This window comes from Nematolebias whitei, chromosome 10 (assembly GCF_014905685.2).
Source record: "Nematolebias whitei isolate Nwh7 chromosome 10, NemWhi1, whole genome shotgun sequence".
Taxonomy (NCBI): domain Eukaryota; kingdom Metazoa; phylum Chordata; class Actinopteri; order Cyprinodontiformes; family Rivulidae; genus Nematolebias; species Nematolebias whitei.
Genome location: NC_056507.1, coordinates 1,886,493 through 1,901,684, shown reverse-complemented (window position 1 = coordinate 1,901,684; position 15,192 = coordinate 1,886,493). Strand labels below are relative to the sequence as shown.

Sequence of the window (15,192 nt, the reverse complement as noted above, 5' to 3'; positions counted from 1 at the left end):
TATATATATATATATGTATATATGTATATATATATATATATGTATATATATATGTATATGTATATATATATATATATATATATGTGTGTGTGTGTGTGTGTGTGTGCTCTCTGTGTGTTTGAAGCTCCTGGTACACGTTCTCACGAACAAAAAACAGTTATGGATTTGGTCAGCTGGACTTTCAATCAACAAAATCTTTTCAACAAAACGACAGGGTCCTGGAGAACCTTCTTGTCTGGCTGAGACTTGCGCTGCGGTTCAGAGATCCGTGGGGAGTTTGACAGCTGAGGTGTCTCAGTTCAGTCTCGGGAGGATGCTGAAGACGTTTATACATTTGGATTTATGATAGCAGGGTTTCTGCTCTTTGGCATTGGTGGGTCTCTGCTTTATTGACTTTTGAAGAAGACTTCAGCAGCTGTTTAAGCCATGGCAAAGCTTCCGAATCAGTGCAAAGGTTTGGTTCATGCTATGAGCACTCAAAATCAGCTGATTTACAAGCTAAACCATAAGATGGAAGCGATTTGTGAGAATCGCAGGCCACCTGCAGCTCCTAGGACTTGTCAGCATGCTGGGATCGACCTTGAAGGAGGCTCGTAACAAGGATCAGTGGAGTGGAAAACATTTGGTCATTTTGGACCAGAAAGTTCCAGCAGGACTCGAGGCTGACGAAGAAAAACAGTCTGCCTGAAGAACATCAACAATTGTGGCTTATCTGAATCTGATTCCCCCGTTTGGCCTCGGATACGAGCCGACTTGCAAATTTCTCCTGGGACTTGGGTAACTAGGGGCAAAAAGCTTTCATTTATCGCACCCCCCCCCCAAAAAAAAAAACACCTCTGTACAGGCTTATCAAAACTGTGGTCTATCTGAAATGCTCGTGGACAAATCTCAACACCTTTATGTCAAATGCATAAGTCATGTGTCTAAATGTGCTGCTGGTAGAGTTTTTGATGTCTTAAATCATGTCCTGATGGGACAAGATGTGAAGAGATCTTTATTTGTAATACCACTATCCATCCTCGTGGCTCTTACCCTTTTTCTATCTTAAAGTATTCTGATAAAGAATAAGGGGGCAGCAGCAACGTGCACTCTGCCCATCTTTCGGACATCACGTGGCATACACACCATTGGTGATCTGTATAAAACTGGACAATTTGTCCTATGAGGACTTGACTCGTACTTTTTTTTTTTCATTCAACCGTTATTTCCACAGGTTAGTCCCACTGAGCCTCCGGGACTCATTTACAACGGAGACCTGATTTTAACAAAGAATGATGACGACAGATGACAATCATAAAAGGAAGCTTACAAATTGAGAAGAACAAGTGAAAGAAAATGTTTTTTTAAAAAACGAAACAAAAACATCTAGATTCTAAGGCGATGTAGAAACTAAAAACAGGAACATGTCTGCGTTGGTTCCGGCCAGGAGTCTTAACAGATTCTTGAACCCACTTAGAGAGGTCAAAGGTCAGAGCTTCAGATCTTTTTACAAGATATTCCAGGAAACAGGAGCGGAGTAGGAGAAGGTCCTTTTGTCTAGTTCAGTCCTCACTGAGGGGACACTGCAGGTAATGATGTCCTGAGAGCGCATGGATACATGCACGGAGCCCAGTCACGAGAAGCTGCCACGGGCAGCGTGCGAGGTTTGTTTTTATAAACTCGTCAGCTCCCGGCTCACAGGCAGACGCTGATGACCTCGGCCACCCAGCTGCACGTGCAGGATCCAATCAGCTCCTCATTCAGCGCTCTGAGAGAGAAAAGAACTCTCTGGTAACTCAAACACACGGTTCATGGGCAGTTAACGTTCTCAGCCATAGTTAAAAACATCCATAAACCTTGACCAGAAATCTCCTGACGGTGATAAAAAATGTTTTTATTTGTTTAAATGTACAGTTTATGATTTTATTAAAATGTAATGTTAGAGACAAAGCAAACTTAAATTCTTGGTGTTGTGGGTCACCCCTTGTGTTTTACCGGTGCACGTGTGGGTGTTCTCCGGGTACTCCAGTTAAACGTGTTGGGCAAATTGGCAACTCTAAATGGTCCTGAGGTGAAAGTGAGAGCGTGAATGGTTTGTCTCAACGTGTCCCTCTGATGGACCGGAGACCTTCTAGAAATATGCACCAGCAACCTTGCAAGGAAAGTTGGACAAATAAAACAGATAATTTATTTAGCCTTAATTTAAAATCATAAATCACTTGGAGACACTTTTCTGTTCACTGTATACACATTCTGAAAACGCATGATCTTACCTTGGTAGCTTGTCTAACTTCCACCTGATCCACACAGGTACATGTTCTGGACCGACTGGGGTGAGCATCCCAAGATCGAGCGAGCAAACTTGGATGGAACGGACAGGGTGGTCCTGCTCAACAGTTCGCTTGGCTGGCCCAATGGACTCGCTCTAGACTTCGAAGCAAGAAAGCTATACTGGGGAGATGCTAAGACGGACAAGATAGAGGTATATTCTGTGCAACATCAACACGTGTTTTATGGAGCTAATCATTAATTGAGAGAAATATAAACGGCAAAAAACCTATGAAATCAGAAACGGTTTGGGAAGTGTCTGCTGAATATTTAATCTAAACAGAAAAATGACGTGAAAATTCAATGGGACCGCTGGGAAAGATCAAGAATAGCAAAACACTTTCTAAAAGTTGCAAAAAAATTTAGCTAAAAGTTTCAAAGTGCCTAAAGCTAAGTCTTGCAAATGTCTAGCTAAATGCTACATGTATCCACTGCTTGCTAAATATTAAAAGTAGCTGAATGGTAGCTAAAGGAGAGCACATTTGAGCCAGACTTGACTGATAAAAACTGGTTTTGACAACTGTTTACCCAGTTTTAATTGTTCTCTTCGGGTCGAGGGTGAGGTTCTGCCTCAAGTGGAGGAGTTCAAGTATCTCGGGGTTTTGTTCACGACTGAGGGAAGAATGGAGCGAGAGATGGGCAGACGGATCGATGCAACGTCTGCAAGCCATGCGGCCAGTTTGAAAATCACAGCCACAAAATCAACTTTCTGGAGACTCGTGCTTGAAGTTCATACTGAAGTCTCGTAACGAGTCACCGCTGAGGGAGGACTCGCCTAAAGTTGTTTTAAATTGACCTTTTCTTTAAACGGGGAGTCTCATTGAGCCACGAGGACTCATTTTCAAGAGAGACCTGTTTGGGAGCAGATGGTGGGGGTTAGGGGCCTTGCTCATGGGCCCAGAGTGGGGCAGATGAGGGTGGAGGCAGGTGTGGGTGTTTCACCTTTCCCATCCACGTTTTTGATGTTGCCGGTCCGGGGACTCGAGTCGGTGACCTTCCGATCACAGGTCCGTCTTCTCTAACCTCCGCCCCACCGCTCCCCGGTGCAGAGAAGTAAGGTGGCATTAAATGTTTGTTGTGGCACCTTCCCCCACGACAACTTGGACTTTTCTTTTAGACATTGCAACATGTCACCGTCTCTTTTCTGCTTTGGTCGCACGGTTACGTTTTCCATTTAAAGCTTTTATTGCTTCTTTTTTCCCCACCACATTTTTCTCTTATTTTTTTTTATTCTGTTTTCATAAGTTTTCAAAGATGTATTTTTTTGACATTCTTGTTGCTGGGTGACTTTATTTTCTCAACCTTTGCTTGTGTTAGCGTGGCGGCGTAGAGATAAAGGGAGTGCAACAAAACGGTTTTATGGCCGATTGCTCACCAAGAAAAGGATGACTGCTCTAGCTCGCCCTTTGTCGGGGTGAAAAGAGCCATCTCAAGCGGCTTCAAGGGGCGTTTTCTCTACAATTTAGCTTTGTTTTTTATCCACTTTATTCCTACTATTCATGATCCTCTGCATAAATTATGGGCACCACTTCCAGTCAATGCACTTTTTTTAAAGGAACGTTACGCAAGCCTCTCTTAGACCAAATTAAAAACCAAGCATTTCTGGAAGGTGTGCACATCACCCACCACCTTTCCTTTCATGTCTGTGTTTATGTTAACGTCATCTTGTGTTGAGAAACGACGTATTAGCAGCTGTTTTGAATAAACTTTACAAAAAAACCTTATGCACAACCTCATGCAGTATGTTGAAATCTCACACTCAGGATGTGTTGGGATTAGAGCCGTCATTTCTAATCTGGGCCCGAAGCCCGGCCCGACTTGAATTTGGGCCAGACCGGGCCGTAATAATGTGCTGGATGGGCGGGTCGTTGTCGGGCTTTTGATTGTGAGAGCGGATGCGCGCTGCTGATGATCCAATTATATGGCAACATGACTTGCCATACAATCACCAGCCGCATGCAGCCATTTGACCGCGCGCTGACCGGCCTTGAAAGAGGTCAAATAAAGTTCAATTAAGCTTCAGATGGACTACTGCCAGTGATCCATTAAAGCCCAAATGCACCTTCATTCAGCTGCTGCACTCAGCGGACGCGTGCAGCCGACGACCCAAACAGGTGAGATTACAAAATGTCCTCGCAGACATGTCAGAGCATGGTCCGTGTCTGAATAATGCAGAATGCAGGAAGAAGCAGGGATTTAATGCTCTTTGACGGCCATGAAAGGACAAACACCCCCTCAGCTCCGATCTTCTTCCCCCTCAGCCGCTCGCATCCTCCGACCATTAATATCTATATAAGCAGTCAAAGTTTAATTAAAAATGTCGGGGGGGGGGGGGGGGGTCGGGTTTGGATCTGTAATTACTGTTAATTTGTCGGGTTGGATTTTTTGTGCCTGAATGCAACTCTAGTTGGGAATACTTCTTGGGGGTGGACAAAGCGCAACATTTTCAGCCGTTCTATTGGTTATTGGCGGCCGCCCTCTCCCAATATTGGTATCGGCGAAAGCGAAAATTTCTTTATCGGTCAGGCTCTAGTTTTAATCAAAGGTCTCAAATGAAGAGGAGCACTCGAGCGGCCGCTTGTAGCTTGTCGTTGGTTGCTTCAGCTCGTCGTTCTGAGGCTACAAGTTTGAGCCCAGGTTGCGTCGAGGAGGGCAGCCTGTGCAAAGCAATTACCAAAGGTACAGTATTTATGTAATTTATCTCACAGCGGTGCACCCTGCAGAAGGGAGCAGCCGAAAGAAAAACAATAACTGAAAGGTTTCAAGTTTAAAGTTACCCACTAGATCGTCTTCAATACTTTTTATTTAATCGTTGAATGTTCTGTTGAACTTAAACGCCATATTTTTGTTGACGTTTGTCAATTTTCATTAAATTAGGCATATTTTACCATTTAATTATAGAAGTTGTATTAATCCACCGTAAAACACAAAATTTAGGTGAAAAATGTTTCATCATAAAATAAAAATGAAATTTTGAGGCAAAAAATAAATTTAATAGAGCCCTACAACATACAACACAGTGGCAGTGAAGAATATTGCTGATTTCTTTTATTTGTGCTTATTTTGTTTATGTGCCTACATTTGATTAAATCCTTTAATAGTTTTAAAGGATGGTCGTGACTCGGGAAGTTCTTCAACCCCCCTCCGAGGTTGTCTGCCAGCTTAGAGTCAGCGGTTCGATGCTGGCCTCCTCCACCTTGTGTCAAAAGGCAGAACATTTTCAAAATGGTCCAGTTTCTTCATCTTTGTTCTGTAAATTGTCCTGATGACTGAGTCTACAGCAACACATGATGCTAACGTTGGTGTCGGACCGTAGCGATGCCGACGTGATGGATCGAAGCCGGAGTTTGTTTTTACTCCAGTGCGTTGCTCCCGTTCCAGAAATATTTCGCTGCACCAGAGGAGCCGTGAAGAGGCCAGGTTAAATTAAACACTGAAACAAACAATCATGTCAGATCATTTAATTGATTCTGGTTCCACAACAACTTCAGAATCACTCATGCCAACATGTGCAGCATCCATATTCACTTCCTTGGAACACCGCATGTTGCGTGTGACGTCACCTTTTGTTCTGCAGGTCGGATCAGAACTGTAAACGGTTCACACCGAAATCTGTTGGAGGTCCTGTTTTTATGATCGTGAACGATCACGCAAATAAAATCTGATCCGAACAAAAAAAACCTCGAGCATTAAAACGTGCAGCGTGACCGTAGCCTGACGTTGTGAGAAAACCGCTGAGAAAAAATCCACAAATGTTCGGTTGTAGTTTCACTGAATTTGAACCTAAATCACTTTGGTCATGTGCTTTGGGAAACTGGGCAACATTTAGAAGTTCTTCGTGTTGTCGTCATTGCATGTTCCCATACAGTGGTGAAACTGGTTCTCTGCTTTTAACCCATCACACCTGACATACACCCAGGTGGAGCAGTGGGCAGCTATGTAAGCGCCCGGGGAGCAATTAGGGCTTGGGTGTCTTGCTCAGAGACACCATGACATGTGGGCATGGTGGGGAGTCGAGTCACGACTTTCTGGTCCCAGGTCGGCTGTCCTACCTCTACACCATCTCACCCCCCTGAGCAACAGAATTATAGTTGCATGTAGCTTTTGCAGATGTCTTTCCATGACCAAACATTCCCTTAAAATACTTCATGAACTGCTCTGTGGACTTTGACACTTTCATTCATTCAACTTTATTTACACAAGTTGGTCTCTTGGAGTCATGAGGACTCGTTTACAAGAGAGACCTTTTCAGAAAGCAATCTTTGGACATCCAGTGTTTCCCCTGCCATTATACAAGGAGGGCGCCCCGCCCTGTCAGCAGGACTGGGCACCTTATCTACCGAGCTGTTCTCCCCCCGTCGACAACTGCCAGCACTGACATAGCCCTAAGCTAGCGTGTGCAATACAGGCGCACTAGCTAAAAAGCTAGCGTTCCATCGCCACCCCCCCGACAACTGTCAGCACAAACAGCGCGCAACGCAGATGTGCCTTTGTCCCCCCCCCCCACCCCAGTCAACAAAACAATCACAGAAGCGATATGAGCGCCCTGCCAAGGCAAGTCAACTAGGGGAAACACTGGACATCCATCTATATGTAACTGGTCACCTATGGAGTAAGTCCAGTTCAAGATGGCTGCCACAGCATATTAACCATAGCCAACACAAAAATGACCAACTCCTTCATTTTTATAGATGCTAAGCTAAAATATTACCAGATACACTTCACTAACCAGGTTGCTTTGTCTTCTGGGGGAGTTGTTGGATCCAGAACACGAGAAAGAGGGGACTAGTTTTTGGCATTTGATTTATATATATATATATTTATATATTTCCCTCCTGTGTCCTGATGTGGTTTAGGTGTGCCGTTACACCCCAGTCCAGCAGACATGATGTGACACAAGTAGGGAAACAAAATGTCTTGTGACTTCACAACTGATGATGTTGTTGGTGCAAAACTCTGGCCTGGAATGTGGCATGGGATCAACATTCCTTCAAAGAATGCATGTAACTTCAAAAACTAACTATTAACAGACTTTTTAACTATATCATTGAAAATAAAGAAGTTTGTTTTTCTTGCTCTGTTAGTCAAGCAGTTGTTTCAGAGTGTGACTGATTGGAGTTCGTGACGGGACTCTGTGGGATCTTTCAGTTTTTTTGGTTCTTTTCACTTGATACGTTTCAATATGTTTATCGGGGATTCTCCCTGTGTGAGCGTATGCAAACTGTCCTGTGATGGTCTGACTTCTCCCTGCGTGTCCACAGAGATCTTTGTTACTTTTCTGTTTGCTTTTCTTTCTGTTGTTCTGCTCTGTGCCCCCCTTGTCCATTAAGAAATTATTCATTCCTTCTAACAAAAAAGAGTTGGACTGGGGGAAGGAAAATCCCCATCTCTGTGCCTAATTCTTGGTTAAAAAACAAGCTGAGATAAAGAGTGCGTATGATAGAAAGAGGCAGCAGAAAGGGAGTCCTTCTGCATCTTTTCACTCGGATAGCCATGTCTAATGTTGTCACTTTGATGAATGAATCGGTTCTTTTGAAGGGCCAGGCTCCCCTTTGGACTGGAGGCCCATCAAAGTGAATGTTGTTCTGTTTGCTCACCCCTATCTCTGAATGGATATTTAAATGAGCTTTCACACAGTAAAAACTGGGGTTCACAGCTGCCCAGAACAAAAAACACAACATTGGTCCACATTCAGAGTATCTACATCCACCATATAGGGAAAGAAACCCACTGTGTGCCGGTAATACTGTGAACGTCCAAGCTGGTATTTGTTGACTAGATACAACTTGAAACATAGCACTTCTTGAAGGAATCCTTATTTCCTGATGTCTTTTTAACCAGAATCATCTTATGATGAGAAATAATCAACTTATAGAGATTTTGGTCAAACCTTGTAAATAATGTTGCGCTCAGTCTCATGGAATATCGTGAGGTCGTGTGTGATCTGTTAGTGCTCCTCTCAGCTACTACCACACCAAAGTTTAGCTTGATTTATATGAAAGAGACAGAGTTGGAACCATTTTTGTGTTTTCAAAGGTCAATTAACTGTAGCAGCCAACGTGAATCAGGGTGATGCCAAAAACTAATCGGTTGTAGATGTAGATTCATCCAGTGGTTCTTGATTGAGGCATTGGGGGTTGGTCCGTCATAATGAGGCTGAGGTCGCAGAGGTAGTCAAGTCTCTGTGGTGGGAAGGCCCCAGGGGTGGACAAGGTCCACTCTGACTTCCTCGAGGCTCTGGATCCTGCTGAGCTGTCTTGGTTGACACTGTCATTCCCCGATCTGCTACGGAAGCACGATCCGTAGTGTACGTCCGGGTCGCACGGATCGCTGTTGTTTATTAATAAAAACTGTCTTAATTTAAAAGTATGTGCTGCATCTCCACCGATCTTTAAGTAGCTAATTTACGCAGTCGGATTTTTGTTAAAATCTTTGGTTAAGATGATCTGCGACACATTGGAGCTGACCCCCAGCCTGGGCTGCATGAGGAAAACCCTGCGAGATACAGAATGAATTGTTTCCATGGTGAAACGATGCCACTCGGTGCTGAAGCTGCAGATCATTTGAACCGTGACGTAAATATATTGTTGATTTTAACAGAGATAGAGTGGAGTAAATTAGCAACATGAAAATCGGCGGAGATAGAGCACAAACTTTTCTAAGTAAATTCAGACAGTTCTTATTCATAAACAGAATTATACCAGTACATTTTCCTTAATCTAGCATAATGAATGACAATCCCTGCGACCCGCAAGTATTCCTTTTAGCTCATGAGCACATGAGCAACACTACGGATCGGGTCCGCAACAGATTGGGGAACCACAGACACGTCTTTGCGTTATCTCGCTGATATCCGGGGTAGCGTTACTGGATATGATTTCTTCAGTAATCCTCTAAAAAAGAATGATGACATTTTAACTTTGAGTTTGTGTTACTGGGGATGAGGGGTTGTAAGAGATTGTGGGCATTCACACGTTAAGGCTGCTACACATTTCTTCAGGTGTAAGACTTCTGTTCTCGCTCAGATTTGATTTTATCTTTTTGGCCTGGACATTTTACACTTAAAGAGAAATCGTAGCATAGAACTTCTGGTAAGCCCCTCCCACTGCAGCACAAATTCTGCCCGAGGCTCAGTGAGACTAACCTGTATAAATAACGGGTGAATGAATGCACAGACAAACGCAGCACGGTTGGCAGAGTGGACGTTTGCTTTCAGTTCATACTGGAGGAGGAAGATCTGGGATTTCAGTCGTTGACTGAGGAGAAGTGTTAATTTTTTCTAATTTGTGAGCAGCCACAGAATCGTACCACGGAGATCGGCCATGCACAACAATCGTTTTGTCTTGTTCCACAAACTCTTGGAGTATCTTTACAAGATTTATTGAACAATCTTTAAGTTTTGCTGGAACACTTGGTTGCATTTTCCAGCAGCCTCGGCCAGCTGCTCCTCAGCAGAGCAGTTGAAGCAAGAGCCACTCACTCCCACCACGTTCTGATCAGTCACACAATACTTGGAGCGTACCCCTGGAAATTTTAGCCAGGAGCTTGTGCACAGAATGGGTTCTCGCAAAGCCTTGTAGATCAAAACGGTGTAATATTCATCACGTAAATGCGTCAGTTAAGAGTTGCGTACGTCTGAGCGTGGTGGTTCTGGACGCACCGACTCCAGCTGCAGCCCACTCTTTGTGAATGGGCACCCCAAGGTCACAGATGCTGAATGATAGTGTGTTGACGTGTGTAAAATGTGCTGTATGCACTGCTCTTGTCTATTTATGAGGATTTTATTTTAAATGGATTGTTTACCTAATTATTTTTTCAGCCAGCCTTGGGTTCACTTGATGTTTGTCTAAATGTGTTTTCTGTGAAAGCTTCAGCCCATATTCTGTTGATTGTCTAAATGTTTATGAAGTATTCTCACTTTTTCTTCCGTACGGTTCTCATCATCATTCTCGTCCCGCAGTTTTCAGCTGTTTCAACAAATCATAAATCAAAACGTTCGGCTCTTTCAGGACAATCCTGCTGTGACTTTTGGTTTTGGTGCTACTTCAGCTGTTTGAAATATTTAGCCTTTTCTGCCATTTTTGTTCTCACAGAAAATGAATTGAGCTCATTTTACGTCCTCCAGATCTTTAGATGTGTTTACAACCTTTTACTGCTCCTTTCACTTTTTCTTCAGCTTCTCTCAGCTTCCTGCTGCAAATGGAACTTATTTTTCAGTAAATTTCAGCTGTTTTGTGCTCCTATCAGATTATTTCTGCTAACTACAGCATTTTTGTGCTGCTTCTAACTTCTTTCAACTTATTTCAGCTTGTTATGCTCCTTTCAGCTGATTTCTGCAAGTTTCAGCTTTTTCTGCTATTTCAGCTACTTTTTAGCTGTTTTATACCAATTTCAGCTTTATTCAGATAATTTCCACTTTTATGCTCATGTCTGCTTCTTTCAGCAAACATATTCTTTCTGCTTTCTTATGCTAATTCAGCTTGTTCTACTTTATTAGCTAGATTTTTTTCTTAGCAGTTTTTAGCTAATTTCAGCTGTTTTCAGATAAATTCAAGTTTTTTCTTGGTCATTCCTTTTGTTTTCAGCCTAATTAACTTCTTTCTACTAATTTTAGCTTGTTATGCTCCTTTCAGATTTTTTTCTGCTAGTTAAAGCTTTCTCTGCTATTTCAGCTACATTTTAGCTGTTTTGTGCTAAATTTAGCCTTTTCAGCTACGATAACTCCACATTTTTTAGCTCATTTCAGCTCTTTCCACTTCTGGTAGTTTAAGCTTCTTTCTGCCTTTTCAGCTACTTTTCAGGAATTTTTACTAATTTCTACCTTTTTAGCTAATTTTCAATTTTTGTGCTTGTTTCTGCTTATTTAAACCTAATTCAGCAAATGTGTGTTCTTACTGCTTTCTTCTGCTATTTTAGGCTTGTTCTTCCATTTCAGCTGTTTTCAGCAAGTTCTTCAGTAATAAGTATTCAGTTTCTGTCTTTTGCATTAAAATCTGAAGGCGTTTTATTCTGAGTGTTTTTTTTATTCTGAGTGTTTTTTTATTCTGAGTGTTTTTTTTATTCTGAGTGTTTTTTTTTATTCTGAGTTTTTTTTTTATTCTGAGTGTTTTTTTAATTCTGAGTGTTTTTTTTATTCTGAGTGGTTTTTTAATTCTGAGTGGTTTTTTTTATTCTGAGTGTTTTTTGTCTCTTCATGCCGTGTCAGGTGATCGACGTGAACGGCAGTAACCGACAGACGCTGCTCGAGGACAAGCTGCATCACATCTTTGGTTTTACTCTGCTGGGTAATTACATCTATTGGACCGACTGGCAGAGACGTAGCATCGAGCGGGTCCACAAAACCACCGCCGTGCGAGAGATCATCATCGATCAGTTGCCGGACCTGATGGGGCTGAAGGCTACAAAAGTGGCGCAGACCCACGGTAAGACGGAGATTCCTGTAGCTTTTAAACGGCGAACAAATGAGCCGAGCAAGAAGAAAATGAAAACAAAAATACTTGAATGTGTTTCCAGGCACCAACGGCTGCGCAGTGGAAAATGGAGGGTGCAGCCATCTTTGTTTCTGGTGTCAGCAGGCGGTCCGCTGCGCCTGCCCCATGGGGCTGGAGATCCTCCCAGACCTCCGGACCTGTGTGGTGCCGGAGGCCTTCCTGCTTTTCACCAACAGGTACGCCTTCATGCTGAGCTGTTCTCATCTTCATCATCCCCCCTTCTTCCTTCGTCCCTCCCTTCCTTTTTTCCTTGGTCATGGGGGTCACCCATATCCAGCTATCACAGTGTGAGAGGTGGGACACCTGGACAGGTCTCCAGTCCATCACAGGGACACAAAGAGACAAACGAGACAAACAACCGTTCACTCTCTCACCTCGGGACAATTTAGAGTCACCAGTCAGTCTAACATGCATGTTTTTGTTCTGTGGGAGGAAACTGGAGTACCTGGAGAAAAATCATGACGCACAAAGAGAACATTCAAACTCCACCCAGAAAGGCCCCTGGACCAGGATTTGAACTGGGATAACCTGCTCACTGAGAGGCGGCAGTTCTCCCAACTGATCCACCGTGCCGCCAGCTTCTAGACGTCTTTAGTAAATCTTGGAGGAAACAATCATTGGATGCACAACTGATTAACTTTTGAAGTGAACCCAATTTAAGATGGCCACCACAGCCAAGTCACCTAGAAAAACTTAGCAGTGGTTCATTTGAGCCGGATCCTGCTGGAACAAGGTCCAGGAACTCTCATTTTGACCGCTCTGATCCGGCAACTCAAACCTCCGCCCCTAAAAGTCAAAAGTCATCGCACATTTTTATTTTGATTATTTATTAAAAATACAACGAGAGGAGACGTTGCCTAGTCTGTGGAGTGGATGTTCCGGCCGCACCACGCTCCTGCCAGCAGAGACGTGGACTGCCTGTCCCGTGGGGAGCGTCTTCATCCACCTTCAGCTGTGCGCCCTGCAGACTTTACGCATAGCGTCTCCAGACAGCTCTGCAGGACACGTGCACAACTGCTGTCAGAACTCCTGCATACATCACCGCGGTGCATAACATTTCAGATGTAATTAATAAACTTAGTTAAAAAAAATACGAGTGAAATGTTTGATGTGTATTAACATCACGTATCAAAAACAACGGCACTAATTTGTCAAAATAACAGCGATCAAAATGTGAAAAAGACAATTTATCTAAAATAAATGGATGGATTGTCCTTATCTGGACAACTGAGGATTCAAGCACTGAAAGGCAGTGGTGACTGAGACTGGAGCAGAACATCGCGCAGGACTGAATTCAGCTGAGTTCGGGTCGGACAGTGTGTGTGGGGGGGGGGGGTTAGGACGCTTGACAGAATCAGAGCTGCATTCATTTTAATTCAGTCTTTATTTATACAGGTTGTTGGTCTCATTGAGCCTCGTCATTTACAAGAGAGAGCTGTTTTTAATCAGTTTAATCAAATATTTACAGATGGTGAACAACCTGTTAAAATGCACCAAAATGCAGGAAATGGCATCTCTTAATACAAATTTTCTGGGGAGGACCCACGGTAACTGTAACGTGATTAGCTTTATGTTTGAACCTGGAAATTTATACAAAAATCAAACATTTCAAACAGTCGTGTTATGATCAGTTTATCTAGAAACTACGGTAACTCAACTGGGACAAACGGCTCCTTGGTCTGACTATCTTGAAGTGGCAGCACTAATTAAACTTAACAAAATCTATTTAGACCAGAGGTGTCAAACCCACTTACAAAAGGTCCAGAATTACAACCTTTTTCAAACTAAGGGCCAGTTTCAGAATCTACAGTAACTCAAGTCAGATCCCAACATCTTTCCTTGGTTGCAGGTTCCTCAACAAGAGTTTGATTGGTCTCATTTGATGTTGCATTTTTGACATAATCAAAGATTACTGAAAAAAAACCAAGTGATAAAAGTATTTTACATTTAAATAACATCTTGGGGGCCAGATAAGATGCTAAGGAGGGCCACATTTGGCCCCCCGAGCCTTGAGTTTGAACCATATGATATGCTGCAGGAGCTACACATTGCAGGTTTCTTTTGGTTAAAACTTTAGCTTTTACTGTTTATCTGTTAGCAAAATATCTCACAAACCACTCGATGGATTTTAATGAACCTCAGAACGTACCTGGTTAACTTTTGCAGTTAGTCCACTTCATATGGTCACATAACTAATTAAAATACTCCCCCAGTATTAGGTATAACTTAATTTTGTAGGAGATGAGTCATTAGTAGGGCTGGGCGATACGAACCAAAATTAATTTCTCAATATTTTAAGAAAAATGACAATATACGATATATATCTCAATATTTTTTCTTTCCATAAAGTAATAACAAAAATATATTTCTGAGTCAAAGCTTTGGCACATTTATTAACGGCTATAACTGTACAAAATATATGTCTAAAAAATAAACTGTTTACATATATTAAAGTTTTTTTTAACTTATATTTAATAGTAATCCTCCGCAGCTGCACCACCTTCACTATGTTAGTACGCGTGTGTGAACGGCAGCAGTGAGAGCGAGGGAGGAGGAGGAGGCTGCGTGAAGATGGCTGCGCAGACGGGCAGAAGAACAACTACCGTCCACAAACTTTCAAGCCTTCCAGTGAGAGGAGGGAGCGCCACATTAATAAAACAGCAGCTTATCATTAGGCCTGTCACGATAACAAATTTTGCTGGGCGATTCTTTGTATCAGAAATTATTGCGATAAACGATAATATTGTTTGAAATTTAACAATTGTCAAATTTTAGTAGAAATGTTGATTTGTTTGGAGTGTAGTACCTTTTCTGACCACCTGATGGCAGTATAAGACTGTTTGAACCAAAGGATGGATACTTGAGCAGCGTGTCTCTTTAATAAAAATGGGAGGGAGGCCCCTTGACGTGACATGGGCTGACATGGTGACTTTGAGCGCGTTTGGTGGTACATTTTTGTTGGGACTTATTTTCTTCATTTTTCTGTTGCACATCTGACAAATTAAATCTGAGCCATCTCCAAATGACAGCCATTTCTTTCCTGCTCACCAGTTCTGCGACTTGCTCTCTCTCCGTTCTGTGGCTGCTACGTGCCGCAGGCAGCCGCTCCACCTGGAGAGAAGCAGGAAGCAGGGGGAGGGGCTGAGTTTGCAGTGAGTGAGAGGAGGGGGGCCGTGTGGGAGAAGAACGAACAGCAGAGCCGGCAGACTTTCAAGTAGAACTATATCGTTTACATCGAAATAATGTCAATTTATATTGCAAATAAAATTATATCGATATGTAAAAAATATCAAGATATCGCCCAACCCTATGATTAGCAACTAATACTCTGCACTGGAACCTGACAGATATGGAAGTTTTGGTTATCACCAATACTGATATTGGGTGGGGAAGG

At 42.7% G+C, this 15,192-nt stretch overlaps 1 protein-coding gene across 1 annotated transcript in view; it reads left to right on the top strand.

Moving 5' to 3' along the window:
- Positions 1 to 15,192, top strand: part of lrp5 (low density lipoprotein receptor-related protein 5) — a 398,826-nt gene that overhangs the window by 363,164 nt on the left and 20,470 nt on the right. The window contains exons 11-13 of the mRNA XM_037683231.1: positions 2,290 to 2,461; positions 11,513 to 11,729; positions 11,821 to 11,974. Of these exons, the coding sequence (XP_037539159.1) occupies positions 2,290 to 2,461; positions 11,513 to 11,729; positions 11,821 to 11,974 (543 nt within the window). The remainder of the gene's footprint in view (positions 1 to 2,289; positions 2,462 to 11,512; positions 11,730 to 11,820; positions 11,975 to 15,192) is intronic.